Source organism: Falco naumanni, chromosome 1 (assembly GCF_017639655.2).
Source record: "Falco naumanni isolate bFalNau1 chromosome 1, bFalNau1.pat, whole genome shotgun sequence".
Classification (NCBI taxonomy): Eukaryota; Metazoa; Chordata; class Aves; order Falconiformes; family Falconidae; genus Falco; species Falco naumanni.
This window is the reverse complement of record NC_054054.1, coordinates 94906739-94920281: the sequence shown is the minus strand read 5'-3', so window position 1 is coordinate 94920281 and position 13543 is coordinate 94906739. Positions and strand designations below refer to the sequence as shown.

Below are 13543 nucleotides of genomic sequence, written 5' to 3'. Positions count from 1 at the left end.
AGACTTCCAGGTGTGTTCTCGCGAGTCTTGGGGGCTGCGGTGGGCCGGCGCGGTGGAGGCTGCTCTCTGCCTGGCAAGGCTGCGCCGGGCCCGGGCGCGGAGAGGGGGCTCGGGGGGCCCGGAGCCCCCGGGGGTGATTGCAGGGCTGGGAGCAGGGCTGGGGCGCTGGGGGTGCATGTGGGGGGCCACAGGCCCCAGTACCGTGGCAGCATAGCTAAGCTGCAGGGACCAGGCCCTGTCCCCTCAGGCTGAAGCACGCCCCCCCCCCTCCCGAAAAATAAATAAAAACAATAAATAAACCCTTTATTCATTTCCCCTCACACCTGACATGCTTATATCTTGCAGCTCAGGGCTGTGCCAGGCTTTGGTATGGCTCATGCTGAAGTAAAAAAACCTAAAAGACAGCTCAGCCCTGGAAATAAGGACTTTGCTTCATGGCGCAGAGCTTTCCGTGAAGGGTAAAGGATATCCCTGGATAACTGAGGTAACGCCAGTGTCCTGCAGCCAGTACAATATGTCTGTGAACCCCTCCCAGCATCGTCTGGCATCATAAGTAACTAGCAAGTCTGGCTTCATGGACATCTGAATCAATAGACAATAGCAACAAAAATATTGCAAAAAATACAGTTGCTTTGCAAAGTTTTGCTATGATTAGGAATTGGTAGTGTATGCTTTAGCAATGGGTAAAATCATGTTGTACCCCAATGTTTGAAGGGTCTAAGAACCCTGTGTAAAACCTCATCTGGGGTGGCCCAGTCTGGCTGGGACACTTCATGAGCACAAATAAATATTTACCCTTTTAATTCTGTACTTTGCATCCTACCCTCTCTCCTCAGTGGGCACGGGCCAGCTGTGAATTTTCCCAACGTCCTCTGAGCAGTTTGCAGCATGTACCTGAGGAGCGTTGCCCGCACCCCTTACCTGCTCTGTGCTGGGATCTGGCAGCGCCTGCAGGGGTTAATCCGGCGGAGGCAATCTGGATGGTGCCGCTATAAAGCTGTGATCTTTGATGCCAGCGGAGTGCTCCTCCCGTCCCCTTGCAAGACAGCCACAGGTGTGCATTCTCATTTCTTATTTGCTCCTGTTGTTTCTATGCAAGGAGGGAAAAATAAATTTCAGGCGTCCCTGTCAGCCACCTCTGGTTCTGGTAAGACAGACAAGAACTTGCGGTGATGGCGATGGTCCCCTGTTGTGACCATCAGAAGTGCTAGAACTGACAGTGACCAGCAACCGTGCTGACAGCTCCAGGTCAGAGCCTGAACCCACCTGGTAATGAAACTCCCGTAGTGACACTGGCTGATGCCACATAACGCTGGTACAGCCCTTCAGCCCACTTTAAGGACACTGTGTTTCCATCCCAAGGGCACCACACCAAAAAATAGAGGTGAGGTGCTTCAGCTGGGGGAATGCCTGAACTTCTCTCTGCGAGTGGGTAAATGACCCCAGTCCAGCATGTCAGTTCTCATGAGTGCTGGTCGATCAGACCTTGGAGGATTTCAGGCTAGTTTCCCAGTTCTGATGACGCCCTACGTGCTCTTTCCTAGCTTTCTTACTTTTCTTTATGTAGACTGGGAGGCCCACAATTGTATTCCAGCCGGCACCATCCAGCAAGCTATACGCTCTGGAGGGGAAAGTAGTCCTTCTCTGAAGTACACAAGAGGAGAGCTGACGACTGTGGAGTTTTTGCAGGAATTGGGACAGCAGTGCTTTGAGATTGTAAGCCAACTCCCCCCTCCTCTCTTTGTGCTTCCTAACTGCAGGAAAATGGAATCCTGCAACGTAGTGGTTCAGTGAGGAGAGAGGAGCTTTTAAAAGAAATCTTTTGATGGAAGGTTCTGGATTTACCATCTAGGAAGCATTGCTGTCTGATGAGGGCAGACTTTTCACTGACATCATCATTCTAGTACCCAGACAGGATGGTCAGCTGAATTCGCCTTCACTTCCACCAGCTTCTTCCTGCACATTTAATAACTTTTTTATTTCAAAACACCTCTAAGATCAGCCAAGGTGAGCAGTCAGAGAGTCAGAAAACAGCTGAAAGGCTTTTGCTGTTAGTTCATACATGGACATGCTTGATGGATGGAGAGCATGGTCTCCAGGGAGCGTTCTTAAGATCAGTAGAGGCCCCTCCACCACAGCTCCAGGAACACAGTGCAAGAATCCTCCTCTGAGTAAAGTATTTTTGAAACAGCTCAGTCTAAAATGCAGATTCCTTTCCTGCCTGCTGAATGGTAAAGCAGTTTATTTACCTCTAACCTGCCCTGAGTCTGTGGCAGGCACAGTCCTAGTGCATTTCTTTTTCCCAAAATCAGCCCTTTATCTCTGCAGCTGCTTCTGTAGAATTAGTGAATTACTAATTCTGTAGAATTAGTTTATTCTGTAGAATAAACGCTTGTTTATTTGGTCCACTTGGTTTAGCTGGGAGATTCACTGACGGCTTCTGCTGCCAAAGGAAGTAGGACAGCAAGATAAGATGATCAGGGAACGTACCTACCCAACCACTCTTATTTTCCTCCTGCTTAAAAAACATTCATGGCTAATTATCAATTATCGTTCTTGGGGTTTCTCTGGTTTCTTAGGCAAATGTCCGTGTTCCAGTGGACTCTTTTCTCTCGCACTTAATCAGAAATGAGATGATGACACAGCTCCCCATAATGGCAGAAGCAGTACAGTGTATCCGTGCAGAAGGTCTTAAAACAGCTCTTCTAAGCAACAACTTCTGCCTGCTGAATGGGGAGAGCTTTCTGCCCCTAGATGAAAAGCATTTTGATGTGGTAAGCCTGGATGGATTCTAAAATGCATTTCTGTACCTATGTCTATGGAAAGCTGCAACTGAAATTCTTTACATGCAGGTACCAAATGAATGGCAACCAGCAGCACCTGTTAGTAGACCTAGATGTAGCAGTCTGTGAAAATGTTTCCTGGTGTAATTCATTGTAGCAACTGGGCCGTGAAGAGGGTCAGAGTGAGTGGCGGGTACTTGTGCATTTGAAAATTCATTACAAAATGCCCATGCAACCACAAGTGAACATGTAACAGGCATAGGCAGCAATGTTGATAAAGGACTTGGAAGCTGGAGCGCTATGCAAGAAATAATGTTATTACCCAGTGCTCCTGCCTACTTTATATTTAGTCCTTTTAAAGCTTGTTGCATCCCAAAAGAGTTGCAAAGCATCCCCTGTGCTACAAAAAATTCCACTACTCCAACATGCTGATCTGTCTGAGCTGCAGGTGCAAAGATGAAGCAGATTAGCCATGAACCACGAGGCTGGTTCAAGTGGCTTCACTTTAACAGGCAGCTCCAAGGGCTCAACTCAGCATGATAGAAAATTTGCTTTTTTGTGTGCCACAACTCACATGTTTGAATTTCAGGAGTTTATTCGTGATGTGAGTTTGTTTTATAGCCTTGATTAAGATGATGAGATATGCAAAGAGTCGTCGTATCAACACATTTAAAACCTGGGACTATTTAAAGTCATCTTGTCAACATTAAGTCATTATCAACTCAGCTTTCTGTGCGTTACACTAGTGACACTGATGCCTATGAAGTTCTCTTAGTGGAGGAATGCTGTGTTGTGATGCTCTGTGGTACTTTTCATCCCAGACTGTTTCAAAGCACTTCAATAACCATGGCCTATCCAGTGTCATCACTCATGCGGTGTGGCTCTTCTGTAACAGCAGGCAGCAGCTCTGCACAGTAATTAGTGGGGAAAAAGATTACTTGAATGTGGATTTCCATTAGCATGGGCTTTGATATCTATCTAATAGATTAATTTTTATTCCTAGAGTGTCCGTCAGTGCAGGGGTGAAATCTTTCTTGAATTTTTTATGGTTGTGAGGGCAATGTGAGTATTCAGAGACTGACTCAATAATTTCTTGATCCCAGTTTGGGCAGATGATTATGGTCAACATCCCTGCTGCTGTGAAGATTGCTTTGCCATGGTTGATAGGCGTGATGGTCAGGGCACCGCTTTTCAGATATTTTGGAAGGTGGTACGATCCCAGGCTTTCTTGGACAGCATTGAGCAATTGGTTCAGCACAGTCTGGGATGTCCAGTGAGCTTCCCATATCGTAAGATCTCATCGAATATCTTCCATCTGAGGACTGGCTGATCCTGTTCAGCTCATTTGAGCTGACAGAGCCACAGCCAAGGCAGTTTGCACCCACACAGTCACTTGAATCACATCCTATCCAGCTCTGTCAGCCCTCCATTACCCGTGTCCTTTATTTCACATGTTAATTAGATTGTTAGTCCCTTTCCCACCCTCCATTTCCAGCTCTGCACAGCTGTTTGTGGTCACAGTGGGCTCATGCATAATCCATTTGTTGTTGCTGTAGATGGTTGAATCTTATCGGGAAGGAATGTGCAAGCCAGATCCTCGTATCTACAAGCTGTGCTTGGAGCGCTTGGGCGTTCAGCCCCAGGAATCTATCTTCCTCGACAACAGCAGCCAGAACCTAAAAGCAGCAGCCCAGCTTGGCATTAAAACAGTGAAGGTACGAAGTGCAACCAGGGCATGGTTTGGGGTATGGTTTTTAAGTCCAGAGCTGTGTTTGACTTGAATGGCTCAGAATTTTCAAATGGTAGTGGCAGACTTGTGTTGCCAAGCCTTTTGTTCCAGCCTGTCCTTATTCCTACAGGATGTGGCAGGGTGAAAGGGGAGGATTGCTGCCAAAGTCTGCACTGGTCTGTTTCATTCATGGCTCTAAACCCTACAGCCAGCGTAACCTTGGAGAAATCACTTCTCCTTTATGGACCTCGGTTCCCTATTAGAGAAACAGCCTTAACTGCATGGTTGAGACAACCACATCTACCTGATGGAGAAAATAAGACACATTTAATAGATTTCTAGAAGCTCTGAGGCTTCATGGATCTGTCAGCTGGGGACTGACTAGTTAAATCCCAGGCTTTGGAGATAGCGAGCACAGGGGTTTTACTTTGCTGAGGGGACTTCTGGGGGAAGGGCAAGCATGGGACTGGTGGGAAGAGTGAACTCTGCTTCCCTGGACCGCACACAGGGAATTCCAGCTCTTAGTCCAGCTGTCCAAGTGCCTACTGTAACAGGTGTGTCTCTGGGACAGAGGCCAAGGCGGGAGGCTCAGTGAGTATTGGTAACAGTGCTCCGTGTTGGCTGGGAGTGACCCCTGTGGCGTAGCGGATCAGTGCTCTTGGACTCACAGATAAATGCATCACAAGTATGCGGAGCTCTTTCTTGTCCAGGCAGTTTTATTTTTAACTATCACCCAGTGTTATTCTATCCCTCTGCTTTCAGGTTGATGATCCAGCAGGAGCACTCAAAGAGCTAGAAACCTATCTGGGTTTTCCTTTGAAAGGGTTTGTTCCATATACTCGTTCAGTGAGACCGGGTGCAGAAATCCCAAAAGACCATCTGCAAAAGTACCTTGAAAATGTTCTTGGTGACCATGCAACAGGTATTGCAGTGCTTTTTGCTCTTCAGTAGGCAAGCTCACATATTCTGGAGCCATCGGCTCTTTCCATCATACGACAGGTGCATTGAAGAATAATATTAATGAAAGGCTCCTAATTTCCAAGCGAATGGGACAGCCATTCACATTTCAGTGATCTGACGCTGTTTCCAGAAATGGGAAACAACATTTTAGGACTTCCTCATTTGGGAGGGGTTGAGCACAAGTTGCCAAAGAAATGCCAGGAATATTCCTGGCCTGTGAGGCATCTGTGAGCTATTGCCATGCTCCCCAGGGATTTGGGACACTGGAGCAAGGTGTAGGTCCCTGATTGCTGCAAGTGGCATCTCAGACCCAGGCACAGGAAGGGGAAGTAAAACCTCAAGAAGTGGTGAGAAATAATCCCAGCTTGTGCTTCTGTCTGCTGACCTTCTGCTCTCAACTCTTCAGGCCCACTAGTGTTACGGCAGTTTGGCCACAGACAGTCCACCCGGACCTATTCTGTCAAGTTTGGAGGTTGCTTGCTGGTGCTGAAGAAGGAGCCCTCTGGCAGCCTGCATCCCTCAGGCCCTGCTGTCAGAAGGGAGTACAGGTGAGAAGGCAGCTGTGCTCCTCATGCCAGCTCAGCGGGGAAGACATGTAGGAGATCCCAAACAACCCCATCCTAGGGAGAGTGCTCTATTTCAACCCTGGCTTTTCTGTTCCACATCACACATCTGCCTCCCTGCATTTTGCACAGCTTGATATCCTGGTCTGTGGTTTGTCCGTTTGCTACAGCTAGCATGAGCAGTCCTGGATTAAGAGGCAAGGCTGTGCTACCGCCCTGCAGCTGGCGGTGAGCGTGCAGTTAGGACCATGCCTGTGAAAAGCAACCTCCCCACTCCTGCACTGTGATCCTTCCAATCCATGGAAGTACACCACAGCTCTCCCAGCACATGCTGGGAGACGCAGGACCGTACTGTCACGTCTGGCACCTTAGGTGGGAGAGAGGTTGCAGCACAACACTGCAGCTGCGCAATGAGGAGCCCCGTGCTGAAGGGCTCGTGCTGCAAACCAGTTTGTGGTGCTGGAGATCGCTGCCTCAGCAGTGAAACAGCAGGGCACTTGCAGTTGTGATCTCCCTTTGGTTTTCCAGGGTGTATTGGGTAGGTCTCGGGACTCTGGGCCATATGAAGATTTTGCTGTGCTTCTTTCACCTACCCCCAACCATATTATCTTAGTGTTTTTAAAACTGAGCACAGGGCTCCAATGTTGTGTGTGTGCCTAGCAGCAATGCAGTTCTAGTGTTGATTCCCTAATACCTTTCTGTGCTGACATGGCTCTCTGACTCACCCTGGCAGGGTACTGAAGGCACTCTCTGAGGCTGGTGTTCCTGTTCCCACTGTACTTGCCCTCTGCGAGGACAGAAGGTAATCTTGTCCCTCAGCTTTCACTCTGTGCTTGACAACTTCAGCCAGATTCCTGCAAAGATGAGGAGAGGAGAGAAAAGGAGCCAGACCTCACAAAGTGCACTGATCTAATTAGTGTTTGCCCAGTCTCACGCTAGAGGAGCCTCTAGAAGTTCAAAGGACAGTAACACTATTATTTGGCTTGGTTTAGATGTGTCCTATTTTAGCAATTAATCACAATGCTGTCTTCCTTTGAAAAGCAGCTATAAAACAATGTTGTAGGGCTTCCGGCTGATTTAGGATGCTCAGGTTTCCAATAAGGACTTGATTTTTCTCACTGCCAGACCTCACGCTTGCCACGAGAGCTACAGCCATGATAGCAGCAAATCTGCAGCCACGACACCCTGTGTAGCCTGCAGTCGGCACAGCTCCGCTCAGATCTCTGCTGGCTGTGGTAATGAAGTCTCTGCACTGCAGTTAAATCTGTGTCCGCTGCTCGTGGTGTTCAATTGCAGTCTGACAGCCTGGCTCCAGAGCCCACTGCAGGGGAGGCAGGGAGACAGTTGGTGCTGTACCCTGGCTCCAAGCTCAGCTTCCTGGGGCTGGAGGGACCAGGACTAACCATGCTACAGCTGTGTGCCACCACCTGGCATCCTGCGCTGGGCTTGAGCCCAGGCTACAGTGTGAGTGCTCAGGTGCTGTTGAGGCTGCTCTTCACCTTGCCATGCTGTGAGGCCTGGAGGGCATGTTCAAAATGCAGGTGAGACTTGAGGAGTGGTAGGTAGCAGGATTAACTTCAGGCCCACTGGTTTCACCTTGCTTCCCCAGCACCCTGGGCACACCTTTCTACCTGATGGAGCACTGTGCTGGCCGTGTCTACAGCGATGTCTCCCTCCCTGAGCTGCAGCCGAGCCAGAGGAGAGCTATTTATGCTGCCATGAGTCAAGTCCTCTCCAAGATCCACAGCACAGACCTCAGAGCAGCTGAGCTGGAGGACCTTGGGGAGCACAGTAAGAGAAGGCTATGTATCCTCTATCACTGTTTTCTTCTCCTGTGCGTCAGCATTTCAAGGGATAGGCTCAGATATGGGACTTGGGCCAAAGTTGGGGGGCAGTTGGGAAAGTAAAGATGCGCAGCAAAGTGTCCGAATCCACAGGTGTGGTGGGAAGGTGTGGAGAGCTGGTTTAGATCCTCCAGGTCTGTGCTTCCTCTTAGTAGTCCCCAGAGCTTCCTGCCATGAGGAAGAGTTGTACTCTGGGTGCAGGAGTAACTTGTTTGCTGCCGTCTCTGACCAAACCTCCTCCAGTCTCTCTGCAGAGCTATCTCAGCTTCTTGGAGTTGGTAAACTTACGTTTTTGTCCAAGGTCTGATTATTTCCACCAGAATATCAAATCCAGTGCCCAGTTAAGAATATATGAGACCCCTGGAAATAACAATGAAACTCTTGGAGCTTATTTCAGAGTGCTGGACTGAGATCTGCCTGGCTTTTTTGACTTTTTCTGCATGCATTTTTTATGCATCCCTTTTGAAGCCTCTTTGTGCCAGTCAGTCCCTTTCCCTGAGAGCCTTTGTTTCTCTGTTACAGGTAATTACATTCAGTGGCAAGTTGAGACCTGGACAAAGCAGTATCGAGCTGTGGAAACTCATGTTATCCCAGCAATGGAGAGACTGATTGAGTGGCTGCCTCTGCATTTTCCTGAATCTCAGAAGACAACAGTTGTGCATGGTGATTTCAGGTACTGCTTGGCTGACAGCACTGCCCTGGAGCACATCCCAGGCAGCAGAGAGGGAGAGAGAGTGTAAAGCAATATGCGGACTCCAAAGAGGTGCCGAGTTGAGCTGGCACAGCAGCTCCAGAGCACTCTGAAAGCTGGGCTCTGGGTCAAGTTCAGCATTGCTCAGGTAACAAGATCTAGAGAGCCACAAGCCCTTCACATCTATCATGAGAAACATATCCCAAGAGCTCTGGCTGGTGCTGTCTTGCACCCAGAGCTCTAGTGTTTTCCCCAGTGTTTGTCTGCTTACTGATCTGTGGCCGTTTAAAGCAGTGTCCATAGGAGAGTGAAGAAACTAGGGGCAGGAACTGGAAGCCTGGCCTCCTGATGTCTAGTTCTAATCTTGCTGCCTCATTGGTGGTTCAGAGTTTCTTTGCCCAGCAGCTGCAAGCACTGTTCTAACACTGGAGGGTCATCAACTGTTTCTGGAATCCTAGAACTCAGTCCTGGTGCATCTTACTAATGATAATTTGGTGCTGAAAGAGTTTGAGTGGCTGGTGAGATGCTGCAGGACATATGGGAAAACCTGCCAGTGTTACAGGAGAAGTCAGGCAGGAGCGTGGTGGCTGGGGACAGAGGTGAGGGATGCTGAGAGCTACTTCTGTGCTATCAGACCCTGGCTGCCAGGGCTGCGAGGCTCCTTGCAGGCGTGTGCCAGTTCTGGGCCAAGGCTCCTTCTGGCAAGGTTGAGTGCACACAGTTCCAGTGTGAATGGAGGCTGGTGAGCTCTCTGCAACCTGGCAGGATGGCTGCCCTCTGTTTCCTCCTCAGTAGGCTGCTGCCCTCTCCTGGGGCTCAAATTGATGAAGGCTGTACTATGCATAATCTACAGAAAGTAACAGTCCAGGGCCTGCCGTTACTGTGTGCCTTTGAAATGACCAGAAGATCTCTCTGGATGGTGACTTGCCTACTTCACTTTTTAGTTAGCCTGTCCTGTAACATCTGTTAATGAGCTGAGGCTCTGAATAACTTGGTTTCATTCTTCAAAGTACAGTTCAGTTCATCAGTAATGAGGGAGTTCACTACTGAGTCACCTTCATCCACCCTGACCTATGCTTGCAGAAATTAGTGTTTCACTTGTGCAGCCTCCCAAAGGACTCAGCAGTTTTTGAAGAGAGTGAAGAGCACTGGAAAGCACCTACTGCTGCTGAGCGTTGGGATTTTTTTTTTCCCCCTCTTAAGACTTTTCTGATCTCTTTTTCCCTCTGATACAGGATGGACAACCTGGTCTTTCATCCAGACAGGCCAGAAGTCCTTGCTGTCCTTGGCTGGAAGCTTTCAACTCTAGGAGATCCCATCTCTGATTTGGCGAATAGCTGTATGGCCTACTTCCTGCCACCTCACTTTAATGCACTGAGAGGTACAGAGAAGGGCAAGGTCACATTTGACACAGAGAGAGAGGAACCAGAGTTCAGAAACAGATTGGCTTCTGCCTAGAGAGCTCAGCTGACAGTCAGGCTCATTGCAGCTGGAAAGGGCTGTGGGCTTTGTACCGTATTCCCTGCTCTGCCCTTTCACCCCTCCACGAAGAACCCTCCATCCTGGGAAACATCTTTCTGCACGTGCGTAAGCTCTGTGCCGTGGTCACCCCACCCCCAGTTTGCCTCATATCTGCCACCTGTTTGGCAGATACTCTGCCACGCACTCCCTGTCCTCGCTGGTGCACGTGTAGCTCTGTTAGCAGCCATGTCAGGGATGGCCCCAGAGGGGAGTGCCCTGCTTCACAGCTTGCAAAACTGCCTTTAAAATTTAGTTTTGATTATTTTCCCTCTCATTTTAGCTGTGAAGCTGGGGAACTCTTTTGGGTGCGAAAGCTGTGAACCAGGCCAGCCCAGAAGGGGATGTCCACAAAGTTATACACTTGTTATAAAGAAAAATATAGTTAAACCAAGAGGAAAATGGTTCCATCACTAGGAGGGAGATCAGTCAGTCACTGCTTTCGCAGTCTAACCCTACTGAAGAAACTGCCCTGTATGCATTTCACCTACGTGGGCTGGTGCCAAACCAGTATGGAAACAGTATGGCAGCAGTGCAGGTGTTGGATGGGTGCAGGTGTCTCTGCTGCTCCACAGCTACGTGGCTCTGCCACAAGCCTCACTACAGCCCTAGAAAGCTCTGAGCTCCTCACTATCTGCTGACTCACTGTTACCTCTTCACATCTTCCAGGCTTGAGGAAGCGTGATTTGGGGCACCTGGGAGTCCCCACGGCAGAGGAGTATTCCCAGATGTACTGTGGCCACATGGGAGTGGAACACCCCGAGAACTGGAATTTCTACATGGCCTTTGCCTTTTTCCGACTGGCTGCAATGCTGCAGGGACTCTACAAACACTCTCTGGCAGGTGGGGAACACAACCACGCCAGCTCTGTGCTGCACAGGTCACAGAGCACAGACACACGAGCACCACTGTGGGAACAGCCCTCACACTGAACCGGGAGAGGTCACACCGGCAGCACGTGCTGCAGGGTTTGGGTGCTCCTGGCTGTGAATCCTGAGAGCTCTGAAATTCCAGGTGCTACAGCAGAATGGCACATCTGGAAGTCTTGGGCTTTCAGCATAGAGTTCTAATGGGAAATAAGGGCTCAAAATGAGAGATCTTGTTTCACCTCTGTGTTTGGAGATGAGTGACCTGGAAGCAGTCATCCAAGCGAGTTATTGCTGCATGTGGTCAAGAGGGATGGGAACAGTGTCCTGTAAGGCACAGAGCTCCCCCTCTGCTCCAGCACAGGCTCTGGAGGATGTGAGGCTGCTATAGCCTCTCAGACAGGCTGTATTGTGTCAGGTTGTGTCCTGCAAACAGAAAAAAGGGCCAAAGGCTTTTCTCCAGCAGCTGCTTTTTGCTGGATGTGAGGTCTGGTCTGTTCCTGTTTGCTGTTTGCGCTGATCACAGGTTGCTGTGTGATCTTATTTCTTTCATGGGAGAACTGAGCAGAGGCCAGAGTTCAAAGGTCGGAGCCATATCCTACAGGTTGAGCTCTCAGACCTTCGAACTAAGCACCGGCCTTTGCTGGGAGACTCAGAAGCAGAGAGGTGGTGTGAACTCTCAGTGGTGTTTATCTGCATACATCAAGTCTGTCTTGAGAGTCTTTATCAGATAAAACTGAGATGTTATTTTCATATTCCTTTAGCGAGGTGGCTCCCTGAGTCCTGCTGGGCTGGCCCAGACAAGGGCACACAGCGCTGTTTGGGATGTGACTATGTAACGTGGGCTCTCTCAAACAAGTGTGTCCTGTTCTTCCCTTGTCCCCAGGGAGACTAGCCCCAGGTGAAAGCAGCCCAGAGGATGCAGAGTTCGTGGCTGACCTGGCTTGGGAGTTCGCCATAAAGGAAGGATTCCGTGTGTTTGACAGCCTCCCCACCACAAAGCTTCTCGCACGACGTTACAGTACCTGGGCCAGGCAAGGGCCGTTCCTCAGCAGGAGCTACGGAACCTGCCTGCGTCCTGGGTCTCTGGCTGTGCCCCAAGTCCCCCCGGTCACTCCTCCCAGCAACCAGCTGGGGATGGCCTAGGGTCTTTACTGCAAGCTGGAAAACATCATGGGCATCCAGTGGGGTTCTCTGACTTCCCAGTCTGAATGGACTCTACATCCTCTGGTAGAACTGAAGGTTGTTTTGCTGCATCTGCATCAGGGCGGGGGGTCGTGGCATGCCTCTGAGTGCCCTTGCTTTCCTGGTCACATCAGATATTTGGCATTCATAGAGTCTGGTGGCTTGGAGAAATAGGGCTGGGTTCCCATTATCAGCTACATGAGAGTAGCAGAGTTTATATTCTGGGCTACAGCAGTTTCAGAAGCTGGCACACCCAAGATGAGCACATTAATGCCAGCCCAGCTGTAATCGCCGGTGCCACCCCACCAAGGTCCTGCCATCAATGTTAATAAGGCCCCCAGAGCTTGGCTGGGCTTGGGCTTTTCCACACCTGCCAGTCCAGCGCTTTCTTGTTCCCTTCCCCTGTCAGGGGGAAGTGTTGCTGCTGCTACCTGGGAAAGGCTAAGTTAAGTCTCTTTGTAAGAGTCCCTACCAGTGCTTCCTTGGGAGGTCACTCATGCAGGGCAGGGAGCTGCTCACATCTCCACAGCTTCATTTCCTCCTTGTGGTCTCTTATCCTCCTCTCCCTGGCAAGGGCTCTCCCTGCCGATGTCCCTGCCAGCAGCTGCCTGCCCAGTAATAAGCCAGCAGTGATCGGCAGTGCAGACTCTGGCATGCCACTTGGACTTTGGCCTTGCCACTGTCCTGGGCTCTCCTGTGCAGAGCAGATGCTGCTGCAGGCCTGAACTCTCAAAATGAAGGGACAGTGGTCATTCCCAGTATGGTGGTGAGGAAGCAGAAACCAGCTACCAAAGTGACTTGCCCATGGTCATGTGGTGGATCAGTGGCAGAGGTGGGAGTAGCAGCAGCTCTCAAACTGTAGAGTTTTAATTCCACATCTTCTCCTTCTGCCAGTGCAAGTCATGTCAATATGCAGGTATCAGGACATGTGAGTCCCCTGCCCAGGCTCTGCAAACTGTCTGGTTTCTCTGTGCTTCCTACTTCCCAGTGCTGCTGGTGGCCAGTGTGGCTCAGTGAGCTCCTGGCTCTGGGCTGGCTGGTGTTGCAACAGGCTTGCTGGGAGTGGTGTCATAAGTAATCATTCAGAAGGCTGTATCATGAAAGCAAACATCACTGTCCTTGGGTTGCTAATGAGATTATATTCTTAATGTATTCTAGTGACATTATCTAATTCTAGCTGGTTATTTAGCTGCCAAAAAAAAAAAAAAAAAGACAATCCCACCTGTTGTTCAGCCCTTCAGAAGCATTTCCTTGTGCTTCAGCAGAAACGAGGAAACCCCAGTATTTCAGGGTGCTTAGCAGCTGACTTGCTGAGGGGTGGAAAGGGAGGGGAAGCAGCTGCTCTGGGGCATTTGGAAGTGTTGAGATGTTCAGATCTTCTTGCACTTGTTCAAAACACTCATC

At 49.7% G+C, this 13543-nt stretch overlaps 1 protein-coding gene across 2 annotated transcripts; it reads left to right on the top strand.

Moving 5' to 3' along the window:
* Positions 1–103: 103 nt before the first annotated feature.
* ACAD10 (acyl-CoA dehydrogenase family member 10) lies at positions 104–13296 on the top strand. Of its 2 annotated transcripts, XM_040608621.1 has the most exons (13): positions 106–484; positions 837–1054; positions 1568–1716; positions 2580–2774; positions 4340–4498; positions 5275–5434; positions 5879–6020; positions 6769–6837; positions 7645–7826; positions 8402–8552; positions 9806–9951; positions 10758–10931; positions 11841–13296. In XM_040608621.1, the coding sequence occupies exons 2-13, from the start codon at positions 889–891 to the stop codon at positions 12098–12100; spliced, it is 1953 nt and encodes a 650-aa protein (XP_040464555.1). In that variant the 5' UTR covers positions 106–484; positions 837–888; the 3' UTR covers positions 12101–13296. The 2 variants fall into 2 exon arrangements, with proteins under 2 accessions (XP_040464562.1, XP_040464555.1); XM_040608628.1 differs by lacking the exon at positions 6769–6837 and having other exon boundaries at positions 104–484.
* Positions 13297–13543: the final 247 nt, after the last annotated feature.

What these genes read in the sequence shown, in the direction of transcription:
- ACAD10 (XM_040608621.1), top strand. Translation starts at nt 889, where the DNA reads ATGTACCTGAGGAGCGTTGCCCGCACCCCTTACCTGCTCTGTGCTGGG. An exon ending in GCCCTCTGCGAGGACAGAAG is followed by an intron (nt 6,838 to 7,644) that starts GTAATCTTGTCC and finishes TTGCTTCCCCAG; the next exon opens with CACCCTGGGCACACCTTTCT. An exon ending in TCACTTTAATGCACTGAGAG is followed by an intron (nt 9,952 to 10,757) that starts GTACAGAGAAGG and finishes CACATCTTCCAG; the next exon opens with GCTTGAGGAAGCGTGATTTG.